Source organism: Emys orbicularis, chromosome 19, assembly GCF_028017835.1.
Source record: "Emys orbicularis isolate rEmyOrb1 chromosome 19, rEmyOrb1.hap1, whole genome shotgun sequence".
NCBI lineage: Eukaryota > Metazoa > Chordata > Testudines > Emydidae > Emys > Emys orbicularis.
Window position 1 is genome coordinate 22,485,032 of NC_088701.1, and position 26,658 is coordinate 22,511,689.

The 26,658-nt window shown below is 65.1% G+C and overlaps 1 protein-coding gene across 1 annotated transcript; it reads right to left on the reverse strand.

Annotated features, from left to right (window-relative positions):
• Positions 1 to 763: 763 nt before the first annotated feature.
• RBMS2 (RNA binding motif single stranded interacting protein 2) lies at positions 764 to 25,534 on the reverse strand. Its single transcript, XM_065419051.1, has 14 exons — positions 25,452 to 25,534; positions 11,884 to 12,065; positions 9,502 to 9,560; positions 8,443 to 8,534; positions 7,577 to 7,734; positions 6,388 to 6,467; positions 5,356 to 5,465; positions 4,198 to 4,244; positions 3,969 to 4,062; positions 3,140 to 3,190; positions 1,872 to 1,982; positions 1,702 to 1,782; positions 1,191 to 1,277; positions 764 to 850 (listed from the first exon to the last, which is right to left on the reverse strand). Exons 1-13 carry the CDS (start codon positions 25,515 to 25,517, stop codon positions 1,197 to 1,199), a joined length of 1,212 nt encoding a protein of 403 aa, XP_065275123.1. The 5' UTR covers positions 25,518 to 25,534; the 3' UTR covers positions 764 to 850; positions 1,191 to 1,196.
• Positions 25,535 to 26,658: the final 1,124 nt, after the last annotated feature.

Here is a 26,658-nt window from a genome sequence, read left to right on the forward strand (position 1 = left end):
TCCTGCTAGGTTTATCTCATTAGATCCTGGGTTTTTTTAGTGTTTCTTTTTTCTTTTTTTTGGACTTTTTCCTTTTTTATAAAACCCGGGAGAAAAAAAAAGCAAAAAACAATAAAATCAACTGTGGGGCTTTTTTTTTTTTTTTTTGTAGGTTTTTGTGGCGGTTTTTTCCTTTTCTTTTAAAGCAACCCCTCCCCCGGAAAAAAATTCTTTATCCTACAGTGGCTTTCAGGCGTGGAGAAGCGTCCGGAGGGGGGCAAAGAAACGGGCGGAATCGGTCGGGGAGCAGTACAACCAAAAACCCCTCAAAATAAAATTGTTCAAACGTTGCATATTTTTCCTTTAAAAAAAAGAAAAGAAAAGAAAAAGAAAGGAACGAAAAAGTAATCCTTAATTGACAAAAGAAAACGACGATTGTCCCAGAGATTCGAATCTGCAGCCTCGCCGCTCCGGGGCAGCCAGATCCACCCTCCTGGATCAAGCCTTTCCTCAAAGAACCACCCAAAAAAAAAAAGGGGGGGGGTTCTTCAAAACAACGACCAAAAATAAACCAAACACTTTTTTTCCCCCCTCCTATTAAAATAGGCCTCAGTCTGTCTGTCCGTCCGCACGGAGTGGATCTGGTGACCCAGCCCCCCCATTCCACCGCTTTGGTTCCTTGGTGAGCAAAGTCTATTGCCGTTTTTTTTTTTTTGTTGGTTTTTTTTTTACAAAACTGTTTTCTTTGCAAAAGAAAGAAACGAACGAAGAAAAAAAAAATTGGATTCGATCTTCTAGATGCAGCACAAATCAAAGAGGAGGTGGCGATCTCCCTCGGGGCGAGCGCTCGGAGCAGAGACGCCTGGTCCAGCTGACGAGAGAGAGAACAGTTCACTGATATAGGGGTTTGCAAAGAGCAGAGGGGACAGGCCCCATGTCCCATTCCCAATCCCCCTGAGCCAGCCAGTCTCCACCCTGGGGCTGGATCAGAGCTGGTGCCCCCTACAGGGGAAAGGCCCCATGTCCCATTCCCCGTCCCCCATAGCCAGCCAGTCCCCTGCCCGGGGGCCAGATCAGAGCCGGTGCTCCCTACAGGGGAAAGGCCCCGTACCCCACTCCCCGCCCCCCCGCCAGCCCGTCTCCTACCCTGGGGCCTGAGCCACCAAGAGGGCCAGGCTCTCTTTCTCCCCCCCCCCCTCCCCAGCCCTTACCTGCAGTTACTTGCTGTACTGATAGGAGTAGGCAGCGTGATCTGACGGAGACTCGACAGCCACTTGGCTCTGCTGGCCGCTGTTCTCCTGAAAGGCAGGAGGTTAGGGGGGGTGGGGTGACGCTGGCCCGGCCTCCCCGCCTGGCCCCCGCACCCCTACCCTGACCAGCGAACGGGAGGCCTGGGGAGGGGGCACTGCAGCAAGTGGTGCTGGGAGATGCTCTTTGCTCCCTGCCAATGCCCCGTGCTGACCTGATGCCAGCTGGAGACAGGCGCACTTCCTGTCCTAGCCTGCCAGGGCAAGGTTGCTGCAGGGGATCACTCACCCACCCAGAGGTGGCTGCATTTCAATGCTGGGTGGGTGAGTGATCAGAGGCTTGGCCGGTTAGCGAGGCGGAGGGGTGAAGGGGAGATTAGAACCCGCGGCCCCCAGGACTTCCACCCCCCGGCTGACAGATGTGGCAGGAGCTTGCCCCTCCAGCTGTGCCCCCAGCCTGGAACAAGGCCCTTACCTCAACTGAGATGCTGGAGGAAGGCACGGGCGTGTACTGAGGGATGTAAGCTCCTTGCATAGCTGCTGCCGCTGGCATGTACTGGGGAGGGAGAGAGGAGAGGTCAGGTGGCGGCTGGTGCACAAAGGAGCCCAGGCCGGGGCCCTGGCGCCGGCGGACGGGGGCCTTACCGTGCCAGTGCTACTGAGGGAGAGGTGGCCCAGCTGCTGGGTCAGTGGGCCCATCATGGAGGCGGGCTGGATGGAAATGGTGTGGTCCATGGTCGGCGTCAGCACCGTCCCCTGCAGCAGAGAGGAGAGTGGTTGGAGAGCGGCCGGAGGGGGGGGGGGGCGGCTGGGAGGAGAGGGACCTGGCAACGGGGGGGCTAAGCGCCACGGGAGCTGGTACGGCCAATCAGCACAGGGCCGGGGGCGGAGCCTGGGGCCACGGGAGCTGGTACGGCCAATCAGCACAGGGCTGGAGACGGAGCCTGGGGCCACGGGAGCTGGTACGGCCAATCAGCACAGGGCCGGGGGCGGAGCCTGGGGCCACGGGAGCTGGTACGGCCAATCAGCACAGGGCCGGGGGCGGAGCCTGGGGCCATGGGAGCTGGTACGGCCAATCAGCACAGGGCCGGGGGCGGAGCCTGGGGCCATGGGAGCTGGTACGGCCAATCAGCACAGGGCTGGAGACGGAGCCTAGGGCCACGGGAGCTGGTATGGCCAATCAGCACAGGGCTGGAGGCGGAGCCTGGGGCCACGGGAGCTGGTTCGGCCAATCAGCACAGGGACGGGGGCAGAGCCTGGGGCCACAGGAGCTGGTACGGCCAATCAGCACAGGGCTGAGGCGGAGCCTGGGGCCATGGGAGCTGGTACGGCCAATCAGCACAGGGCTGGAGACGGAGCCTAGGGCCACGGGAGCTGGTATGGCCAATCAGCACAGGGCTGGAGGCGGAGCCTGGGGCCACGGGAGCTGGTTCGGCCAATCAGCACAGGGACGGGGGCAGAGCCTGGGGCCACAGGAGCTGGTACGGCCAATCAGCACAGGGCTGAGGCGGAGCCTGGGGCCACGGGGGCTGGTACGGCCAATCAGCATAGGTCTGTGCCTGGGGGCGGAGCCTGGGGCGGAGCCTAGGGCCAGCCGAGACCCTGGCACCAGAAAGGCCCTTTCCCTGGTGGGAAGGCTGTACAGGAAATGATGTCAGAGACCAAGCGAGGGACAGGAAGTGATCTGTAAACTCAGTATGTATCATTTCCTGTTGGCAATGAAATCCCTCTGAGCAACAGGAAGTGATGCATTTGGGTCCCATGGTTACCAGGAAGTGATGTCAGAGCAGCCTCATTGGCCCCGCCCTGAAGCTACTTCCCCTGAGCCCCCCCCGCCCTGCCCCCCCCATGGCCTCCTGGGCCGGGAGACACGGGAGCCGCCCCGAGGGGTGGGGGGCTGGGCCGGGCCTCACCGTGGGCTGCATGAGGTACGACTGATGGTGCATCCAGGACGGGCTGTGAACCTGCGGGCAAAGAGGGGTGTCAGCAGGTCCCTGGGCCCAGCTGGGGGGGGTCACACCCCGATGGCCCCCAGCCCCCGACACGGGCCCCCAGCTGGGGATCTCACCCCGACACAGCCCCCCAGCCCCCGACACGACCCCCCAGCCAGGGGTCTCACCCCGACACGACCCCCCAGCCAGGGGTCTCACCCCGACACGACCCCCCCAGCGCCCGACACGGCCCCCCAGCTGGGGTCTCACCCCGACACAGCCCCCCAGCCCCTGACAGGGCCCCCAGCCCCCAACACGGGCCCCCAGCTGGGGTCTCACCCCGACACAGCCCCCCAGCCCCTGACAGGGCCCCCAGCCCCCGACACGGGCCCCCAGCTGGGGATCTCACCCTGACACAGCCCCCCAGCCCCTGACAGGCCCCCCAGCTGGGGTCTCACCCCGACACAGCCCCCCAGCTCCTGACAGGCCCCCGAGCCAGGGGATCACACCCCGACACAGCCCCCCAACCCCCAACAAGGCCCCCCCAGCCGGGGGTCTCACCCCAACACGGCCCCCCCAGCCCCTGATAGGCCCCCCAGCTGGGGTCTGACCCTGACACAGCCCCCCAGCCAGGGGGTCTCACCCCAACACGACCCTCAGCTCCTGACACAGCCCCCCGGCTGGGGGTCATACCCCAACGCAGCCCCTCAGACACGGCCCCCCGGCTGGGGGTCACACCCTGACACAGCCCCCTTCCCCCTCGGCTGGAAGCTCCTTGGCCAGGCCCCCGGCAGCCCCCCCGCGCTGGTACCTGGTAGGAGGACATGGGTGACGGGAGGTAAGGGGCGAGCGTGGTCTGAGCCATCATCCTGTTGGGGGCCAGGCTGTAGGGGGTCGGGTAGAACCTGTGGGGGGAGGAGGGTGCCGGGCGTCATGGGGTTAAACTCCACGGCGGGATGCACAGAAAGGGAGTGTGCCCCCCCACCCCCCAGCACACATAGGGGGCAATGGGGGGGGGGGGGGAGGACACAGGGACTCACCCATTCTGCAGAGCCGTGGTGGGGTCGTAGGTCAAGGTCATGCCGCTCTGTGGGGACACAACACCTGGGTCAGGCCTGCCCAGGAGCGCGGCCCCCCTGCCTCCGGCTGCAGCAACCCCCCCTCCTGCCGCCGCGACCCCCAAGGCTGCCACTGCCCTGCCACAGCATCTCACACCCCCCAGGCAAAGAGGGGCGCATCAGCCCCCCACACCCATCCATGTCTCCCCCCGTCAGTTGGCAGAGAGACACACCCCCCGCCAGCTCGTGGGTTGGGGGCACACCGAACACCTTTGCCCTGCCCCTGCCCCGCCCCTTCTCTGAGGCCCCATCCCACACTCATTCCAGCCCCCCTCCCTCGGTTGCCCACTCTCCCCCACCCTCCCTCACTTTCACTGGGCTGGGGCGGGGGCTTGGGGTGTGAGAGGGAGTGATGGCTCCAGCTGGGGGGGCGGGCTCTGGGGTGGGGCTGGGAAGAGGGGTTTGGGGTGTGGGAGGGGGCTCCAGGCTGGGGCAGGGGGTTGGGGTGCGGGAGGGGACGAGGGCTCTGGCTGGGGGTGCGGGCTCTGGGGTGGGGCTGAGGGGTTTGGGGTGTGGGAGGGGGTGTGGGCTCCGGGAGGGAGTTAGGGGGCGGGAGGGAGTTCCGACGTGGGGCAAGGAGTTCAGGGTGTGGGCTCCAGCCGGGCGGCGCTTACCTCAGGCTCCGGGTCGGTGGTGCAGCAGGGCTAAGGCAGGCTCCCCACCTGCCCTGGCTCCGCGCTGCCCATGCCAGCAGGCGCCGCCCCCGCAGCTCCCATTGGCCGCAGTTCCCGGCCAATGGGAGCTGCGGAGCCAGCGCTGGGGTCGGGGGCAGCACGCGGAGCTTCCCTGATTGCCCCTGCGCCCAGGAGCCGGACGTGCCGGCCGCTTCCGGGAGCTGCGCGGCGCCAGGGCAGGAGGCACCTGTCTTAGCCCGGCTGACGGGACTGTTAACGGCCCGGCCGGCGGTGCTGACCGGAGCCGCCAGGTCCCTTTTCGACCGGGCGCCCGGCAACCCTGGGGCACAAAGCCGTACCCCTAGACAAGGGACCCCATAGCCCCCCTCCATCCAGGGCCAGAAAGCGGCTGGGGGTCCCAGGCTGGGCGAGGGGCCGATTCCCACCCCCAGGGAGCCGGTCTCACCGAGTCGCCGTCCCGCGGCCAGGCCCGCCCGTTCTGCACGTATTTCCCCTGCGGCTGGCGCTTCTTCTGCCCCCCGTCGGCAAACTTGCAAAGCAGCGGATCTGAGGGGGCTGCCCAGAGACAGAGGCAGGCGTCACGCCCGACCCGCAGCCCCCCCTGCTCCCGTCTCACAGCCCCCCCTGCTATCCCAGCCCTGGGCTCCCCCCACACTCTGCCGGGGCCCCCAAATCCCAACCCGCAGCCCCCCCTGCTCCCGACCCGCAGCCCCCCTGCTAGCCCAGCCCTGGGCTCCCCCCACGCTCTGCTGGGGCCCCCAAATCCCGACCCGCAGCCCCCCCTGCTCCCGTCCCGCAGCCCGCCCTGCTAGCCCAGCCCTGGGCTCCCCCCACGCTCTGCCGGGGCCCCCAAATCCCAACCCGCAGCCCCCCCTGCTCCAGTCCCGCAGCCCCCCTGCTACCCCAGCCCTGGGCTCCCCCCACGCTCTGCCGGGGCCCCCAAATCCCGACCCGCAGCCCCCCCTGCTCCCGTCCCACAGCCCCCCCTGCTAGCCCAGTCCTGGGCTCCCCCCCACGCTCTGCCGGGGCCCCCAAATCCCAACCCGCAGCCCCCCCTGCTAGCCCAGCCCTGGGCTCCCCCCACGCTCTGCTGGGGCCCCCAAATCCCGACCCCCAGCCCCCCCACTCCCGTCCCGCAGCCCCCCCGCTAGCCCAGCCCTGGGCTCCCCCCAGCTCTTCCAGGGCCCCCCAATCCTGACCCACAGTCCCTGCTAGCCCAGCCCTGGGCTCCCCTCCCCATCTCTGCCGGTGCCCCTTACTCCTGACCCGCAGCCCCCTGATAGCCCAGCCCTGGGCTCCCTGCAGCCCCCTGCTGTCCCCATTGTTCCTGAGTTTGGCCTGGCAGGAGTTAAACCCAGAAGGGAAGGGAAGGGAAGGGTCCCATCCCCCAGGAGAGTCATTATATAACAGCCCCCTGCCCGGCTCCCGCTGCCCAGGTTCCCCCTTGGGTGCCCCACCGCGAGGCCCTGCCGCCCACCTGGGATCCCTGGGGGGGTCTTGATGTATTTCCCGTTGAAGTGGGTGATGATGGCTTCGCACTTTTCTGTGGACTCCATTCTGTGGGGGGAGAGAAGGCCTGAGCCCAGCGCCAACGACCCCCTCCCCATCCCGCGCCAACATCCCCATGCCGAGAACCCCCAGCGCCAACAACCCCCTCCCCCTCCAACATCCCCATGCCGACAACCCCCAACGCCAACGTCCCCCAGCGCCAACGACCCCCTCCCCATCCCGCACCAACATCCCCATGCCAAGAACCCCCAGCGCCAATGACCCCCTCCCCTCCAACATCCCCATGCCGACAACCCCCAGCGCCAACGACCCCCTCCCCCTCCAACATCCCCATGCCAAGAACCCCCAGCGCCAACGTCCCCCATGCCAATGACCCCCTCCAAAATCCCCATGCTGACAACCCCCAGCGCCAATGACCCCCTCCCCCTCCCGCGCCAACATCCCCATGCCGAGAACCCCCAACGCCAACATCCCCCAGTGCCAACGACCCCCTCCCCCTCCCGTGCCAACATCCCCATGCCGACAACCCCCAGCGCCAACGACCCCCAGCGCCAACGACCCCCTCCCCCTCCCGCGCCAACATCCCCATGCCGAGAACCCCCAAGGACCCCCTCCCCCTCCAACATCCCCATGCCGAGAACCCCCAGCACCAACGTCCCCCAGTGCCAACGACCCCCTCCCCCTCCAACAGCCCCATGCCGAGAACCCCCAGCGCCAACAACCCCCTCCCCCTCCCGCGCCAACATCCCCATGCCGAGAACCCCCAGCGCCAACAACCCCCAGCACCAACGACCCCCTCCCCCTCCAACATCCCCATGCCGACAACCCCCAACGCCAACGACCCCCTCCCCATCCCGCGCCAACATCCCCATGCCGAGAACCCCCAGAGCCAACGTCCCCCAGTGCCAACGACCCCCTCCCCCTCCCATGCCAACATCCCCATGCCGACAACCCGCAGCGCCAATGACCCCCTCCCCCTCCAACATCCCCATGCCGAGAACCCCCAGCACCAACGTCCCCCGTGCCAATGACCCTCTCCCCCTCCAAAATCCCCATGCTGACAACCCCCAGTGCCAACGACCCCATCTCCTCCCATGCCAACGACCCGCCCCCCCCAACACCTCCCCCCCAGGGGTGCCCGGGTGGGGGGCTCTGACCTGGCGAAGCCGACGCCGCGGCTGGTGCCGTTGGGGTCGCGCAGGACGCGGGTGGAGATCACCTGTCCGAAGGGTTTCAGCATCCCCTCCAGCTCCTGCTCGTCCACGCTGAGCGGCAGGTTGGAGATGTACAGGTTCGTGGGGTCCTGCTCCTGTTGCTATGGAGACACGGCAGTGAGGGGCTGCCCAGCGCCCCCCAAAGGGGCCTCCAGGGTCTCCCCTCCCCTGAAATTGGCCTCAGTGTGGGGAATTACCTCCTCTTCCCCTGCCCTATGGGGCTGCGACTCCGTGAGGGGCACTGGCAGAGCTGGGGGTGGGAGCCCAAGGCTGGGCTAGCAGGGGCTGCAGGTCGGGAGTGAGGGGCACCGGCCGAGCTGTGGGGGAGCCCAGGGCTGGGACGTCCAGGGAGCAGAGGACAGCTGGGAGACGGGCTCCCCGTCCTGGGACAACCCCCCAGATTTCAGAACTTTCCCCTGTCCCGGGGCAGGACGGAAAGTCCAAATCTGGCCCAGGAAGAATCATCCATGGCTCTGGCCTGGCCTGAGATAGGCCCCCGTTCGCGCCCCCCCCCCGGGCCGAGAGAGCCCCATGGCCCCGATTCTCCGGGCGGCTCGGCGCCCCCCCCAAAGCCACCTGGGCAAAGCCGGAGCCCAACCAGCTGCAGGGCGAGTCACAAACCTGCACCACGGGGGGCGGGGGAGGCACCCCAGGGTGGTGGGAGTCCGGGGGAAGGGACCTCCTACAGCTGGAACCATTAACCCTTTCAGTGCTTTAGGAGGAGGCCCCACACCCCCAGCAACTTCTCTCTCTCTCTCCCCCAGTGCCCCCCCATCTCCGTGCGGGCAGGGGGCATCCGGGGCACTTACCTTCGCCATCTGGGCCTGCACCCCGCTGGCCTTCAGCGCCGTCACGGCCTTCTGCGCCGCCGTGGGGCTGTCGAAATCGACAAAGCCGTAGCCTGGGAGAGAAGCAGGGACAGTGAGGGGGGTGCAGGGAGGGAGGGGGACCCAGCAGCCTCAAACCAGAGCCTGTGTGTTGGATATTTAGGATCTTGCGGTTTGTTGTCTCAAAGCCCTTTATGGGATTTTTTGCTTCCCATCACCCGGCGACCCCTCACCTGGCACTGGGAGGAGGCCCTTTTGGGGTGAGGGCGGGGTATGCGGGGACCCCTCGCCCAGCACGGAGATGCGGCTGGCTCTGGGGTGGGGCACAGGGGCTGGGTATACGGGGACCCCTTGCCCGGCACAGAGATGCGGCTGGCTCTGGGGTGGCGCGCAGGGGCTGGGTATACGGGGACCCCTCGCCCAGCAAGGAGATGCAGCTGGCTCTGGGGTGGGGTGCAGGGGCAGGTTATACAGGGACCCGTCACCTGGCGCTGAGATGCAGCTGGCTCTGGGGGGGGGGCGCAGGGGTTGGGTATACGGGGACCCCTCGCCTGGCACGGAGATGTGGCTGGGTCTGGGGTGGGGTGCAGGGGCAGGTTATACAGGGACCCGTCACCTGGCACTGAAATGCAGCTGGCTCTGGGGTGGGGCGCAGGGGTTGGGTATATGGGGACCCCTTGCCCAGCATGGAGATGCAGCTGGCTCTGGGGTGGGGCGCAGGGGCTGGGTATATGGGGACCCCTCGCCCGGCACGGAGATGCAGCTGGCTCTGGGGTGGGGCGCAGGGGCTGGGTATATGGGGACCCCTCGCCCAGCATGGAGATGCGGCTGGCTCTGGGGTGGGGTGCAGGGGCATGTTATACAGGGACCCATCACCTGGTGCTGAGATGCAGCTGGCTCTGGGGTGAGGCGCAGGGGCTGGGTATATGGGGACCCTTTGCTGGAATGTATCCAGAGCCCAGACTACTGGGGAAAGCAGCAGGGGAGTTCCCAGGAACCAGGGACCCTCCCGTGGCGCCGCTGTGGGGCACCGGGCCTCACCTTTGCACTTGTTGGTCGTCTTGTCCAGGATGGCTTTCGTGGAAACGATTTTGCCGTATCTGGGGGGGGAGGGGGGATGCCAAAGAGAAGAGTTACAGTGGGCATGGGGCAGAGCGGCCAGCGGGACCCATAACGGGGCATCCCACAGCGCCTGCCACCCCCAAACCTTGCCCGACGCTGAGCTGCGGCTGCCTCTGGGGTGGGGCAGGGGCTGTTTAACAGCCGCGTTGATTTAGGCCGGGAAGTGAAGGCGAATCCTGCAGCCGGGGTGGGGGTAGGGGGCAGAGCTCTGAACTTGGGGCGAATGCCCATTGGTGCCAGCTAAGAAAGATCCCCCAGCTGGGAAAGGGTTAAATGAGGAATTCCTAGGGGCAGCGAGCCCCAGGGGGGGGGGGGGGGATCCAGCCCCCCCCCCGCCCCCCGCAGGCCCCACAGAGCGGCTGCAAAGCCAGGGGTGGGGCAGGCTTGGGATCCCAGGCAGGGCAGTTCCCAGAGCCGCCCCCTTCAGCACTGGGGGTCATGAGATTTCCCCTCCCCCAGGATGCAGCAGCCATGGGGGGGCCTTTTAAAGGGCAGATGACTTCTGAGCCCCTCCCCCCCCCAAGGCAGGGAAGGAAATAGCCCATCCCCCCTCGGGTCAGCCTGGCCGGATTTCCTGGCGGGGAGGGACCGAGACAGGCAGGGTGGGGGAGGAAATCCGACCAGCTGCCGGATTGAGCAAGTCCCTGGCGCTGCGGGCACCGGGGGACCCCCTGAGCCCAAAGGCAGGGCAGGGAACATGGCCCTGGATAGACACCACCTATGGAAATGGGTGGCGGGGAAACTGAGGCAGGGGGGAAGAGGGGGAGCGATTTTCCCTAGGTCCCAGAGCCAGCCAACGGCACAGGTGGGAAGAGAACCCATGAGTCCTGGTTTCCATCCCCTCCTCCCCCTCCACTCTAACCACTAGCCTCCACTCCCCTCCCTTTTCACCTTTCCCTGTGCCTCAGTTTCCCCCATTAGCAAGGCTGAATTAACCCTTCACAAACCGCGTGGGAGCCAGCAACCCCGAGCCCCCCAAGGGGGTGAAGCCACGTCACAGCAGGAGGCGCCAGGCCCTGGAAAAATCGGGGTGCGATGGAGACGTGGAAACCCCCCCGAATCCTGACCCATCCCTGAAGGGGTTACACCCTCCCCCGCCCCAGCTGAGAGCATCTCCCGGAGCCCCTCCCCCTGCGAATTCCTGATCCGAACTGCACGGGCTGCCAGGACGGGCGCCAGCGCTGGGCCACTTCCAGCATTCCCGGCCGGGGTGAGCTGAGGCTACGGCAGCAACCGCCCCCCCTTCCCCCCCAGCGCCGGCTCCTGGGCCAGATCCACCCCCACGGGCTGCTGCCCAGCAGGGCCCCCCCATATCCCCCCACCCCCGCCCAACGCAGAGCTCCAGGGGCCCCACTCACCCAAAGCCCTTCCCAAAACGGGGAGCCCAGGGCTGGGCTGGCAGGGGCTGCGGGTCGGGAGTGAGGGGCACCGGCGGACATGGGGGGGAACCCAGAATGGATTCTTGCCCCCAAACGAAACCAGTGGCTGTGGTGAGCTGGGAGTCCTGGGGGGGGGAGGCAGGGAGATGGGGGGGGCAGGGAGATGGGGGGGGGTCTCCGGCTCTGTTCCGAGCCCCAGGCAGAAGCAGCATCTGGAGGGGACGAGCCCCGGGGTCACGGCCGCATCTCAGCCTCTGGCTGAGGTCTAAGGGAGCGTCCAGGGTACCCCATGTGCCCACGTGGGACACCCCCATGTCAGATCCCCCCCATCTCCCGCCCCCCCCACGTGGGACACCCCCATCTCCTGCCCCCTATGTCAGATCCCCCCCATCTCCCGCCCCCCCCCCACGTGGGACACCCCCATCTCCCGCCCCCTATGTCAGATCCCCCCCATCTCCCGCCCCCCCCACGTGGGACACCCCCATCTCCTGCCCCCTATGTCAGATCCCCCCCATCTCCCGCCCCCCCCCCACGTGGGACACCCCCATCTCCCGCCCCCTATGTCAGATCCCCCCCATCTCCCGCCCCCCCCCCCACGTGGGACACCCCCATCTCCCGCCCCCTATGTCAGATCCCCCCCATCTCCCGCCCCCCCCACGTGGGACACCCCCATCTCCCGCCCCCTATGTCAGATCCCCCCCATCTCCCGCCCCCCCCCCACGTGGGACACCCCCATTTCCCGCCCCCTATGTCAGATCCCCCCCATCTCCCGCCCCCCCCCCCCGTCGGACACCCGCTATCCCCCATTTCTGCGCCCTGCCGGGGGGGATGTATCAGCCCCATGGATGCTTCCCTCAATCCCGCCCCGCTGCCCCCGGGGTGGACCCCCCTCGGGGTTCAGACCCCGCCCCCCCCGGCGTACGGCTGGCACAGCTTGACGAGGTCCTGGTCGGTGGTGCCCGGGTGCAGGCCCCGGATGTACAGGTTGGTTTTGCTCAGCTGGTCCCCGCCTCCCCCGCCGCCTCCGCTGCTGCTGCTGCTGCTGTTGTTGTTGCTGCCGCTGGGACTCGGGGGCGCCATCTGCTGGGCCACTGACACATAAGGCTGCTGGGAGACAAGAGGGGGAGGAGCTGGTGAGCAGGGGGCGAGGCTCCCAAGGGACGTTGGTGGGGGCAGTGGGATCCGCAGCTGGCTGGGTCACGTTCCCCCTCCAGCTCTTTGAATCTTTCCTCCTGCCCAGGGGTCTCAGGGAGCAACAGAGAGAGGGGCTGCCTGCCCCGTCCTTAGCGGGGAGGGTGGCAGGCTGGGGGCAGCAGACAGACAGCAAAGGGAGCTTCCACTGAACCTGAGGCCTGATTGTAACAACCCCCTGCCTCAGGTACTGGGGACCTGAGTAAGTCAGTGATGACGGGGGCCAGTTTAAACCATCCTAGGTACAGTCAATGGCATGAGGCCTGGAGGGGATCCGGGGGGGCTGAGTCTGAGGGGATCAAACCTGAGGCTTCACCCCCCAAACCATCCCCGCACACCGGCTAGGGCTTGATCACAGGACCCCAACTGCTAAACGCCCAACTCCTGCCCCCTCCCGGCCTGATGGGCCTGGGGCAAATGCCTGGGGATCCGGGGGTGATTCCCACCCCACCCCCCGATATGTACACACATGCCCCGCCCCCCGGGAGAGGCAGCAAAAATCCCAGTGCTGCCACCAGCTGAGCAGCCAACTCCAACCAATCAGAACGCAGCATGCAAACAAGCTGAAGCCAGCCATGTGGCCATTGTGACATCACAATGAGCTGGCCAATGAGGAAAGCGGCTCAAAACAGCTTTAATATTGAATTAAAGTTCTTCAGTGCAGGGGGGGGGGGGGGTTTCATGACCTGGAGTATCGAACCTCCCCCATCCCCGGAGACCTACTGCCCGTGCCCCTCACTCCCGACCCACAGCCCCTGCTAGCCCAGCCCTGCCCCCCCCCCCGAGCCCTGCCGGTGCCCCTCACTCCCGACCCGCAGCCCCCTGCTAGCCCAGCCCTGCCCCCCCCAGCCCTGCCGGTGCCCCTCACTCCCGACCCGCAGCCCCCCGCTAGCCCAGCCCTGGGCTCCCCATGCCCGACTCCCCCTCTTCAGTTGTCAGGACTCCTGGATTCTGATCCCAGCTCTGCCATGACCCCACCGTGCGACCCCGGATGAGTCCCTTCCCCCACCCGTGCCTCAGTTTCCCCAACTGCTCCGCTGCCTGGGCTGGGGTGGTGCTGCTCGCCAAGCGCTGCACGGGTATGTTCTTAGCCCGGCCTGCGGCCGGCCAGGCTGGCTCCTCGGGGTTATCTCCCGGCGCAGGGCGGAACGGGGAGGGAGGAAGCTGACTCAGCCGCGGTGGAGGTTCCTCTGCGGAAATCCAGCCGGATCCCTCCAGGGTCACAGCCCCAGCTTCCCAAGCACCCACCTGCCCCCAGCCAAGCCTGTAACCTTCCGGCCCCGCCCGCCCCAGAGCACCAGGCAGCGCTCGCCCCCGGGGGCGCTCTGGATGCCGGTGGAACGAGCGACAGTGTAAGACGCCCGCCACCAGCTGAGAGGCTAAGAGACAGGGCCAAGGTCATGCAGGGAGTCAGTGGCACAGTCCAGAATAGGAGCCAGGAGCCCGGGCTCCCAGCCACCGGCCCACGCGCTCCTTGGGGTTCCGGTGACTCTGGTCAGCCGCTGCCCTGGGTCCCACCAGGACAGAGCCACAGGGCTGGCCGTGATCCGCCTGGCAGTGCCTGGGGCAGGGGGGGATTCCTGGGGCAGAGCCGGGCGGGGGGGGGGGGGGAGCAGGAACACTCCCCCCCCCTGCGCTGAACTGCAGGCCCCGTGTTCAGTTCACACACACACACACACACACCCCAGGTCCCGCCTGCCTGGAACCAACCCCAACTCCGGCCTGTAGGGACGGCTCAGCCCCTAACCCCTGGGCCGCAGTCAAAGCCCTTCGCAGCTGGACCCCCATCCCCTGCCCCAGACTCCCCCCCCAGGCCCGGCAGGGCAGGATGTGCACTGGGGGATGGAAGGGAGGGGCCGTGCAATGCACGAGGAGAGCCACAGGGCCCGAACGCTTGTGCCCCAGCGTGCGAGGGGCGTGCAATGCACATGCGGGGCCGGGCACAGCAACTCCCTGCTCCCCAGGCTGGGCTGTGATTTGCTGAGTGAGGTCACTGGGGCGGGGGGGGTGGATCTGCTTCGCCCTGTGTGGGCGTCGCTCCACATTGCAAAACCGCTGCAGCATTCAGGAAAGGCTGGCTCGGAGCTCAGGAGAGGCCCAGGGCTGGGATAGCGGGGGCTGCGGGTTGGGAGTGAGGGGCACCAACAGAGCTGGGGGTGGGGAGCCCAGGGCTGGGCTAGCAGGGGCTGTGGGTCAGGAGTGAGGGGCACGGGCTGGGCTAGCAGGGGCTGCGGGTCGGGAGTGAGGGGCACCGGCAGAGCTGTGGGGGAGCCCAGGGCTGGGCTGGCAGGGGGCTGCGGGTTGGGAGTGAGGGGCACCGGCAGAGCTGGGGGTAGCCCAGGGCAGGGCTAGCAGGGGGCTGCGGGTCGGGAGTGAGGGGCACCGGCAGAGCTGGGGGGGAGCCCAGGGCTGGGCTAGCAGGAGCTGTGGGTCGGGAGTGAGGGGCACCGACAGAGCTGTGGGGGAGCCCAGGGCTGGGCTAGCAGGGGGCTGCGGGTTGGGAGTGAGGGGCACCGGCAGAGCTGGGGGTGGGGAGCCCAGGGCTGGGCTAGCAGGGGCTGCGGGTTGGGAGTGAGGGGCACCAACAGAGCTGGGGGTGGGGAGCCCAGGGCTGGGCTAGCAGGGGCTGTGGGTCAGGAGTGAGGGGCACGGGCAGGGCTGGGGGGGGGATCCCAGGGCTGGGCTAGCGGGGGCTGTGGGTCGGGAGTGAGGGGCACCGGCAGAGCTGTGGGGGAGCCCAGGGCTGGGCTAGCAGGGGGCTGCGGGTCGGGAGTGAGGGGCACCGGCAGAGCTGTGGGGGAGCCCAGGGCTGGGCTAGCGGGGGCTGTGGGTCGGGAGTGAGGGGCACCGGCAGAGCTGTGGGGGAGCCCAGGGCTGGGCTAGCAGGGGGCTGCGGGTCGGGAGTGAGGGGCACCGGCAGAGCTGTGGGGGAGCCCAGGGCTGGGCTAGCGGGGGCTGTGGGTCGGGAGTGAGGGGCACCGGCAGAGCTGTGGGGGAGCCCAGGGCTGGGCTAGCGGGGGCTGTGGGTCGGGAGTGAGGGGCACCGGCAGAGCTGTGGGGGAGCCCAGGGCTGGGCTAGCAGGGGCTGTGGGTCGGGAGTGAGGGGCACCGGCAGAGCTGTGGGGGAGCCCAGGGCTGGGCTAGCAGGGGGCTGCGGGTCGGGAGTGAGGGGCACCGGCAGAGCTGTGGGGGAGCCCAGGGCTGGGCTAGCGGGGGCTGTGGGTCGGGAGTGAGGGGCACGGGCAGAGCTGTGGGGGAGCCCAGGGCTGGGCTAGCAGGGGGCTGCGGGTTGGGAGTGAGGGGCACGGGCAGAGCTGGGGGGGAGCCCAGGGCTGGGCTAGCAGGGGCTTCGGGTTGGGAGTGAGGGGCACCGGCCGAGCTGGGGGGGAGCCCAGGGCTGGGCTAGCAGGGGCTGTGGGTCAGGAGTGAGGGGCACGGGCAGGGCTGGGGGGGGGATCCCAGGGCTGGGCTAGCGGGGGCTGTGGGTCGGGAGTGAGGGGCACCGGCAGAGCTGTGGGGGAGCCCAGGGCTGGGCTAGCAGGGGGCTGCGGGTCGGGAGTGAGGGGCACCAACAGAGCTGGGGGTGGGGAGCCCAGGGCTGGGCTAGCAGGGGCTGTGGGTCAGGAGTGAGGGGCACGGGCAGGGCTGGGGGGGGGGCAGGGCTGGGCTAGCGGGGGCTGCGGGTCGGGAGTGAGGGGCACGGGCAGGGCTGGGGGTGGGGAGCCCAGGGCTGGGCTAGCAGGGGCTGCGGGTCAGGAGTGAGGGGCACGGGCAGGGCTGGGGGGGGGCAGGGCTGGGCTAGCAGGGGCTGCGGGTCGGGAGTGAGGGGCACGGGCAGGGCTGGGGGGGGGCAGGGCTGGGCTAGCAGGGGCTGTGGGTCGGGAGTGAGGGGCACCGGCAGAGCTGTGGGGGAGCCCAGGGCTGGGCTAGCAGGGGGCTGCGGGTCGGGAGTGAGGGGCACCGGCAGAGCTGTGGGGGAGCCCAGGGCTGGGCTAGCAGGGGCTGCGGGTCGGGAGTGAGGGGCACCGGCAGAGCTGTGGGGGAGCCCAGGGCTGGGCTAGCGGGGGCTGTGGGTCGGGAGTGAGGGGCACCGGCAGAGCTGTGGGGGAGCCCAGGGCTGGGCTAGCGGGGGCTGCGGGTTGGGAGTGAGGGGCACGGGCAGGGCTGGGGGGGGGGGCAGGGCTGGGCTAGCAAGGGCTGCGGGTCGGGAGTGAGGGGCACGGGCAGGGCTGGGGGGGGGGGCAGGGCTGGGCTAGCAAGGGCTGCGGGTCGGGAGTGAGGCGCACGGGCAGAGCTGGGGGGGAGCCCAGGGCTGGGCTAGCAGGGGCTGTGGGTCGGGAGTGAGGGGCACCGGCAGGGCTGGGGGGGGGATCCCAGGGCTGGGCTAGCAGGGGGCTGCGGGTCGGGAGTGAGGGGGAACGGTACCACCGGCATCCCTGGGCCCAGGAGCTGAGAGGGGCTGCGACCCAGCCGGGCAGCTCACCACGTGGATCCGCCCCTGCAGCAGCCGGCTCCCTGCTCCCGGACGGCAGCGGCCAGGGGGGCTGGCCCGGGGCAGCGCTTGGGGCTGGTCCAATGCTCCTCCCTGGGCAGCCGGCACCAGCCCGGCCCGGCGTGGGAGCGTCTCTGGGGAGCGGGACACTGACAGGCGCGGAGTTGGAACTCACCCCAGAATTTGCAGGCCTCACAACAGCTACAAGTCTAGAACTCAGCCCCCCCGCTCCGAAAGCCCCCAGCCCCACTGAGTTAATGGGGGAATCTCCAGTAGCACAAAGCAGTACGGGGTCTATGGTCCACACGTGAGCAGTTCTTGTGCGATCCAGCAGAGGGCAACGCCAGAGGCCCACATGCATTGGCTCATCAGCAAAGCTTTGCTCTGTCCAGGGAGCTCAAACCCCTTGGCAAATACTAATCTATCAACTCCTCCTTGTGAGACACTGCTGGGGAAACTGAGGCACGGTATGGGAAGGGGATGGGGGGTGCCTGAAGTGAGTCCAGAGCCAGGTGGGAGCAGAGTCGCCTTCACAAAACCAGAGACAGAAATGAGTCTTTCTAGGGACACTAGAGGGGACCCCAAACTGAACAGGATCAGGGCCAGCACCGGAGACCTGGGACAGGAAAGGGGCCCAGACAGGGTGAAACAAAACCAGGTCAGGGCTGAATGTCAGAGGGGAAACGCCCACTTGAATTTCCCTGACACCCGTTTCCTCATTTGAAGCTTTCCCGATGCACAGGAGCAGGTGATCAGTTTACTGAGCGGGGCTGGGAGCCAGGACTCCTCGGTTCTCACCCCACTTTGCTGCAGGATCTTGAGCAAGACATGTCCGTGCCTCAGTTTCCCCCACACACACCTCCCCAGGTCAGAGAGCCTGTCCCAAGGATTCCCGCAGCCAGCCCATACCTTGTGGTTGAGCTACACCCGATCTTCGCGAAAGCCCCATCTCGAGGCACAGCCTTCCAAGAGACGGAGAAACCCCACATGCCTCGGGCAGGGGGTCCAAGGATCAATTCCCCTCCCTGTTCACAACTTGGGCCCTACGTCTAGTCGGGACGGTTCTGGCTTCACCTCCCAGCCACTGGCTCTTGCTCTGCCTTTGCCGCCGAGCCTGGAGGGCGGAACAAACCACGAGGGGCAGGACGCGGCTCTCCAGGCAGGTCCACACAGGCAAGAAAAGAAACACGCTTAAAGCACGTGACTTGGCCCCAGCCACGTTCTCAGCATCATGTGTGAACATGGTTATTCTGGGAGGGTGGACGGGACGCGAGCGCCTCTCCCCTCCGCTGCTCATTTCACTCCCGCGCTGCGTTGGCCGAGCACACGGTTTGGCTTCCGAGAAGCCCAGGTGGTAGGTCGGGGCTGCGGCAGCGAGGCGGAGAGAGCTGCCAGGGGAGGGAGGCCTGGCTGAGTTGGTAGTTAAAGGGGATGGGGGGGCGCCCTGCGGGACGTGGAAAGGGACATGGTACAGCGCGGGGGGATGGGGGGAGGGATTGTCAAAGGGCCCAGGGGAGTTAGGTGCCAGATTCCTGTTGTGTGCCTAACTCCCTTACCCAAATGCCGCCCTTAGCCCCCGTATTGCAGCGCCGTCCCCATGAAGCCGACAGGACTCAGTATCTGGGGAGACCCCCGACGCTGCGTGCCCAGGGCGACAGGGAGAGTTAGAGGCGGGTGGGTCTGGAGGATTGAGGCCACAAATGTCAGTGGGATTGAGAGCAACGGAGGGGGCGGGTTTGGTGAATCGACCGGTGGCAGAACCGCGTTCCGACATGTCAGGACTCCTGGGTTCTCCCCAGCTCCAGGAGCAAGTTTGGTTGAGGGGCCTGGCTGCGAGGCTGCCTGGGTTCTTCTCCCAGCAACACCACGGCCCCAGCCTGCAACCTCAGGCACGTCCCCGCGCTGTCCCTGGATTGCCCCTCCCTTGTCTCTCCAGACTGGAAGCTACCCTACGTGCAGCGCCCGGCGCTGTGAGCGGTCAGGCTGCTACCCAATACGCCCAGGGAAGGCGCGCCAGCCGGACAGAGAGCATGAAACGGCGCAGCTTCTGCGCCGAGTTCTTCAACCAAACCAGGGAAAACGCCGGTTTGTGGCAACCGAAACTTTCCGTGTAAACGTGCGTTTCGATGCCGCCAGTTCCCGGGCCAGGGTGGGATTTCAGGTCAGAAACCGGAATAGCCAACAGCCCAGTGATCAGAGCATGGTGGTGCTGGAAACCCTGATTCCACTGCCTGCTCCGCCTGACGCTATCCCAGGCGAGGGCCCTGACCACCAGGCCGTAGGGCCAGTCTCCGCCACTGGCCCAGCCAGTGTGTAATTATTATACAGCCTGGTGGAGCCCTAAGCTGGGATGTGCCGGCGAGATTTTCAGTTTTCCTCTGAAAATCCAAGCCTGAGACAGTAAGAGCTTATCAAATGCATGGCTATTCAAGGCATAATCATCCCCCTGCCTTGGGTTCTTGGCACGCCCCAGAGGTGAGTGGAATGGAACAATCTGAAGTATGTTTGTACAGCGCCGAGCACTGCTGGGGCTGGGTCCATGCCTGGGATTCGTAGGTACTAATTACTTTTCCACCCTGGGTTGTTGTGTTTTTAAATGTCGGGTCTCCATGCGTTGCCAATGCTCATGATCTTATCATGAGTCTCACAATATCTGGTGTTCCTCTGAAAGACCCTGCTCCAGGAGCCAGAGGGTCAGGCGAAAATCTTGGCTTTAATTGGGGGGGGGGGAACCCAAAGAGTAAATTTCTAGCCCTCCTGGTTGCAGGGAAAAGCATGAAAACGTGACCTGAGTGTGACCCCAAAGGCTCACACAGGAGGAGGCGCCGAAGAACAATTTGTATAAAATCTCCTGATTTTCAAGCCAACCTCATGATTTTGAGGGCTGGGGGTTGGCTGCTCCAAAGTGAAAACAGACTGGTCAGTTTCACACTTGCTTAGAGTCCGTTTCTAGTCAATTTCACTCTCGGGTTCTCAGGCACCAGCCCCAGGCCCTGAGAGGAGGCAGGGTCGTGGGCAAGGCTCAGTTCTGGGCCAGGAGTCCGGCGATCTACATTCAATTCTTGGGTCTGCAGCGCCGTGCCTCGGTTTCCCCAGCTGCGAACCAGCGCTGACGCTGTCCCCCTTTGCAAAGCGCTTGGAGACACAAGAATGGGGTGGGGGGTGCGGTCGTCATCGTTATTAAAATGCTGTTTCTGGAGGAAATCTTTGCATTGAGCTAAAGTTTGGTCAGCGCCTCGGAGAATTTCAAAACAAATCCCGGACATAAAACTCACAAAGGCGGGAGCCCAAAGTGCCTGTTCTGAAAACCACCGCTCGGGCCTGCGTTCACCCACCAGCCCCTGCAGTGACACTTGGACGACTCAGTGTCACCCGGATCGGCGGGTAGCAATCGGTCTATCGGGGATCGACTTACCGCGTCTAGTGAAGACGCGATAAAATCGATTCCTGATCGCTCTGCCGTCGACTCCGGAAATCCACCACGGCAAGAGGCGGCAGCAGTCGACTTGCCGCCGTCCTCACAGCCAGGTAAGTCGACCTAAAATACGCCACTTCAGCTACGCTATTCACGTAGCTGAAGTTGCGTATCTTAGGTCGACCCCCCGCTGTAGTGTAGACCTAGCCACAGAGGGACAGGAACCTCCAGTGACGCTCAACTTGGCCTGCAGGAGAATTGTCCTCTCTCGCGCTCTCTCTTCTCCCCCCGCCACAGGACATGGTGGGTGACATCACTAATGATCACAACACCACATGCCTGGGCAGTGATGCCAGCTGGGTGTGGCTGATACCAGGACATTCCTCAATGAATTTTTTTTCCCCTTCTAGTGCTACCTACATTTGCAAAGATTTATTTCATTCCCGGACGGGCTGAAGCTGCTGTTAGGCCGTGGGGCTGCACGGCAGTCGTGGGTCACGCTGCCCAGCGCCCACCGTCTGAGCCAGGTTCGCAAAAGGGCTCCGTTGCCAGGAAGCAATGCCAGGGAGCGGGTCTATGGCTGGGCCGCCTAGATGCTACCGTAATACACCTAATAAATCACGTCAAGCGCCCGGCACATGGGGCCTTGACTGGAGTGCCTGGGTGCTACCCGATTACCCCTCATTAATAATGATATTATCAGGGTAACATTTCACCGCACAACTCCCATTGCGACGCTCTCGCCGAGCCCCTTTTCGCGCCCCGCTGGGATCTTGGCAAGCTCCAGGCCTGATCTGTGGGTGCCAGGCCTTTGGGACGCTTGGCCTAGTTGACGTATCCCCAGGGCCCCGTTTCACGCACATGTTTAACCCCCCCCAAAGCTCACGGCACGTCCCAGGAGCGGGAAGTGAGGCACCTGGGGAAGTTGGTGCAGGATCGAGGTTCACCGGCCGATTTTTTGTTTTTAAACTAACAGAAACATCGAAAACTGTCAGGTATAAAACAAACAGCACCGAGCGCCGCTCCCACAGCACGTGACCGAGGGCGGGTGGGATCATTAACCCCATTTCACGGATGCAGAAGTTGAGGCACAGAACAAGAAGTGACTTGCCCAAAATGCTAGAACCAGGCCTCCTGGATACCAGGCCGTGCTTTACCACTAGGCCACACAGCCTCCCTGTTGCTCAGATTTCCATTTGGACACCTACACGGCTACGTTGTAATTATTCTACTCGGAATTGGGGTCGTCCCCCCGGCACCCCAACACCGCAGTTCCTTTTTCAGGCGTGGGCCTTGCCAGCTCAGACCCAGAGACCGTAGTCTGGCCTCCTACATGTCCATAACCCCGCCTGTGACAGACCCCGTCACTGACGGCCTCAGATCCTGCTTTCAAGACTCCAAGTTACAGAGAATCCACCATTGACACTAGTTGAAACCTGCAAGTGCCCCACACTGCAGAGGAAGGCAAAAACCACCCAGGGTCTCTGCCAATCTGACCGGGGCGGAAATTCCTTCCCGACCCCAAATCTGGTGATCAGTTAGACCCTGGGCATGTGGGTGAGACCCACCAGCCAGACACCCAGGAAAGAATTCTCTGTCGTAACTCAGATCCCTCCCCAGCCAGTGTCCCGTCCCCGCCGGTGGAGATATTTGCTAGTAGTCGCAGATCGGCTGCGTGCCATTGTGGGCAGTCCCATCAGACCGTCCCCTCCACAGACTTAGCAAGCTCAGTCGTGAAGCCAGTTAGGTTTTGTGCCCCCCGCTCCCCTTGGCAGGCCACTCACTCCAGTTCCCCAGAGGGGGCTGCTCCGGTGCATAATGTCTAGTTCGCATTTGGCTCGCAGGAGCAGGTCAGGGCCCCGCTGACCCCAGGCAGCTCACAAGCGAAAGGCTACAGGGCCGAGGGTTTCATTTCAAGCTAACAAGAGGGGCTGGTTCTTTAAACCATCATGTCAAATATCTCCGGGGCCAGTGCGGCCTTTTCCCAGAGATCTGCCAGCCCACGCCAAGCGCCATGAGGCCCTGGCCCATGAATGGGGCTCCTGGGTGCTACCGTAATAGACCTAAATAATGTACAGCCCCTAGCACCACGGGCCCCTGGCCCATGACTGGGGTTCTTAGGTACGTCTACCCTGCACACTAGAGGCTGGGCTCTGACTCAGGTTTGAGCCAAGCCCCACTTCCATCCACACACAAATCAGTCTGGCTCAGGTCAGCAATTGCTCAGGACCCGGGTCCTAGGACCTGCTGGAGCAGGGGAGGGGGGGTCAGAACCAAGTCCCACTGTGACTTAGGTCCCAGCCCCGGCGTTTTGGAGTGTGGGCGCAGACCCGAGACAGAGGCGTGGACGCAGCAGCGTGGCTGGGAGCCCCTGGGCTAGCGAGTGTTAACCCAGGCTGGAGATGCAGTGTGGAAGCACCGAATCCACGGAGCCGGGTTCCCAAGCAGTGCGGACATCCCAGGAGGCGCCAGGAGGGCAGAGAGAGGTAAGACACGGGCTCAGGACTCAGACGGCCATTTACACAGCTGGGAGGGGGAGACCCCAGGCCTGTCTCCACGTCCCTTGCTGCGCTGGTGCAGCTGTGGTGCGTAGCGAAGACGCTATGCCCCCAGCGGGAGATCGGCACGGTGAATTCACCTCCGCGAGAGGCGAGAGCTGTGCTGCTCGGAGAAGCGCTCCCGCCACACAGCGCTGTCTACACTAGGTTCTCTAACTGCATCGCTCAGGGGGGTGTGGGCTAACAGGCGGGTTCTTACATCCTCCTCTAAAGCATCTGGTGATGGCCCCTGTCGGAGACAGGACACTAGGTGGCCCTGGAGTGTGAGCTGAGTTCCTGTCCAGTCGAGATATTAGTTCTAGCTCGGCCACAAGATATGGGCTTGGTGCAGGAACGGCAAGGCCCTTCGGCTTGTGCACGGCAGGAGGTCAGATGGGATTATCTGGCCTTAAAAGTCTATGAAGCTATTAGTCACGGTACTTTTATGAAGCAACTAGAAACTCCCCGCCCGGATCAGAGCCTCATCAACATGGGCTGCCCAAAACAAACCAAAACAATACCAGCCACCTAGCCACTGGACCCCTTGAAATACGCAAAAATCAATCACTAACATGTCACAGCCCAAGAACTGGCCTAAATCGCAGAGTTCCCCGCAGAGCATTTCCACTCATTCGAGATGAGTAACTCAGACAGTCAGCAAATTATGAGGCAAAAATTCCCCTAACTTCAGGGAAGACGTATTCTGACTCCCCGCGTCCCCGGCTGCATTACAGACATCGGAGGCGTGGCTGTTTTGTGGCTGAGAACTGCCCATGTGGGGTGGACCATGTCCCACTGCATCCCACAATCCCAGATCCCGACTGGACACCCAGATCTACAAAAGCCCCGGACAACGCACTCACACCCAGCGGCTCCCCTGCAAACACACACACCACTCCAATGGTGCGCCACAAACTCACCCCCCCCCCACTGTCACACCCAGACTCACCAGTACGCCACACGCACGACCATCGCACGCACACCAACACAGACACACTAGAGCAAATTCACCAGCATGTCAACAAACTCACCGTCTCACACGTCAATACGGCAACTATGTCACAGGTGCACATCCAAACGCCGCTGCCCCAAATACACAGCCCGACACGCACCAGCAGTTACAGGGAGACAATCCGGGCACACAAAGACAGACAGACGCAAAAAACACCCCAAACACGGGGCCGACACCCCGTAAAGCCCCTCTGACAGAAAAGGCCAGCGCAAGTACACTGCGGACAACCCACGCGCTGATCCCCCAGACTCGCACACACGAACCCGCCAACGACACACACGCTCCCCTGGAGAAAGTTCAGCGGCTTGGAAAGTGACAGATCTCGCACACACAAAGGAATGATTTTACATGTGTCCAGCTGGCTTCTCGGAGGCCTTCACTTTGCTCCCCAGCTCCTGCGTTTCTGGCATTCGCGGCCTAACTCGGCGGCGGACTCTGGGGGTGGGGGGTGGACACTCGGGGTGGGTGATGGGGCCAGTCAGTCACGGCTTCTGGCTGGCTGGTGCTGCAGACTCATCTCCAACGCTCAGGACGTTAATGTCACGGGGACAAGAGGGGGTGGGGGGGATCCAAGCCATAGTCTGCAGAAGGGAGCCCCGAAAGGGGAGGGAGAGGTCTGGATTACAGAGCCATCCACCTGGGTGTAATCTGGGGTCCGGGGGGGGGGGTGTATCGGAGGCCCCCCGGGTGCTGCATGGATCCCTGCTCCATGGGACAGAGAGACTCCAGCTGTTACCCCTGCGATAACAGGGCACAACGGTTCTGCCCCCCGGTGGTGCTGTGGGAGAAGGGGCTTGTGAAGGGCAGAGGGTCTCGCTGGGATTCAGAGACATGAGAATTCACCCCCCTGCCCCCGCGCGCCACTCTGCAGACAGGGAAACTGAGGCACAGAGGCTTGTCCCTCACAAGGTCACACCACCAAGCCAGTGGCAGAGCTGGGACTAAAACCAGGAGTCCTGCTCCCCCCTCCCCAGGCCCCACTGTGTTAACCCCCAGGTTACGCTCCCCTCCCAGAGCTGGGGAGAGAACCCAGGAGTCCTGGCTCCCAGCCCCCCTAACCACTAGACCATGCTCTCTTCCCAGAGCTGGGGAGAGAACCCAGGAGTCCTGGCTCCCAGCCACCCCCAGCTCTAACCCACTAGACCCCACTCCAAAATCCAAACCCAAAGTCTAATCCCAGCAAGACCCTAAACCCCCTAACTCTGACCCCAACGCCAATAACACCCCCCTCGCGTTCTGCCTGCACGGGGGGGGACACAGACCCCCCCAGGTAGCCCCAGAGCCAACCACAGTCGGAGGGAGGTGGGGAACAGACGGGGTCCCCCCTCCCTTGGCACCCACGTGCCTCCGTCCCTGGGAATCTGGTGCCAGGCCTGGCCTGCCTGGGATATTCACCCACCAATCAAACCCCTCTCCCCGGAACACGGGGAACCTCCCTGAACCCCGAAGTGGAGATCAGCTCCCCCCTACCCCCACACCTCAGCCCACCCCACACTCCGGGGTGGGGGGCGCAGCCCAGCTCGGCCCGGGAGTGGTGGTGGTAGTGGGGCGGGGGGTGCCCGGAAAAGCGATTCTCCTGTCTACACTTGGTGGAGCAGCGCGGGGAGGGCAGATCTTCACCCTGGGCGGTGCTGGGGGGGGGGGGGGGGGAGGGCGGCGATGGGGGGGGGGGGCAGCGCCCTGAACTTCCCCCAGCACAAAGGCCTGAGCCGGGCCCCGCGGCTAACGGGAGGTGCAGGGAGCGGGGGGGGGAGATGGGACCCCCCCCTTCTCCTCTCCTGGGGGGCCAAAGGCATTGGGGCGCGCTGGGAAGGGGGGGGCAGGACGCAGCCGCTTTTCCTACCTTCTTGCTGGTCTTATTGTAGCCAAATGTGGCGATGGCGGCCCGCGGCTGGACGGAAAGTAACATTTTCCTCCCTAATGTTACGGGCCTGGGAACGGGGCGGGGGGGGCGCTGGAGGGGGGGGGGGACGGGGCTGCTGGCTGACGTCACACCCAGGGAAGCCAGCCTGGAATCTAGGGCCGGGATGACAACTTTCCACTGGGTCCTAGCGCCCGCGGAGGGAGCGGCGCCCGAGGGAGGGGCCGCTTCTCCTCCCCCACGGGGCGGGCGGAAAGGGACCCACTGTGGCTCCTTCTAGTCTGACCTCCTGCACAGCACAGGCCCGGGGGGGGGTCCCCGAAATAATGCCAGCCCCGGGGGCAACCAGCCCAAAGAATCAGTAGCCGCTGGGCCGGGGGGGTGCCACGGTGGCTGGGGCGTTGCAGAAGTGGTTGGGGTGGGGGCGGGTGTTGCCCTGGTTTCGGCTTTAGGAGGTTCACTGGGAGAAACCAGCGTCCGGCCCCCCGCCGCCGCGCCAGGCGCTGCACGCACCCAGCAGCGGGAAGTCGGACCTTGCCCAGGCCCGGCGGCAGGGTGCGAAGGCGCAGGCTGGCATTCGGGGTGCTGGGCCCGACGTCCTGTCTCCGGCTGTCTGGCTCGCGCTACTCGGGGAACAGCCCCCCCGGGCAGGCCCAGCCCCCCCCCGGGCAGGCCTCTCACCCCTGTTCCAGCCGGCCCCCCACGTGAGCCCAGCCCCTTGCCCCCATTCCTGGCAGGCCTTGGGGCCAGCACTGACTAGCAGAGGAGAGCGCCCCCTATTGAGACCCCCACTCATCTCCCAGCCATGTCTGGGCAGGGCTGTCACCTGGGGCCTGGTGAGGGGCGGGTGGGTGCAGACCAGCACCCCCTGGTGGCCAACACTGCGGGGGTTAGACAGAGGGTAGCCCCAGCCTAACATCCCCGGGGGGAGGGGCATGGTCTCCAGCTGGGGGGATATTCCTGGCAGGAACGGGGTCATCCTGGGGCCACCCCCACCCTAGGAGCTGTGCGAGCCGGTCTCAGCGTCGCCCCCTCTGGGCTGGGTCATGCCATGCTGCCCTTGCTGGGTGTTACCTTGTGTGTCTTTCACATGAGTCACCGAGGGATGGGGAGCGCTCCAGGGCCATGGGGCCCCCTGCTCTCCGTAGCCGGGGATCACGAGGCCCCACCCAGGCCCAGGCACCCAGAG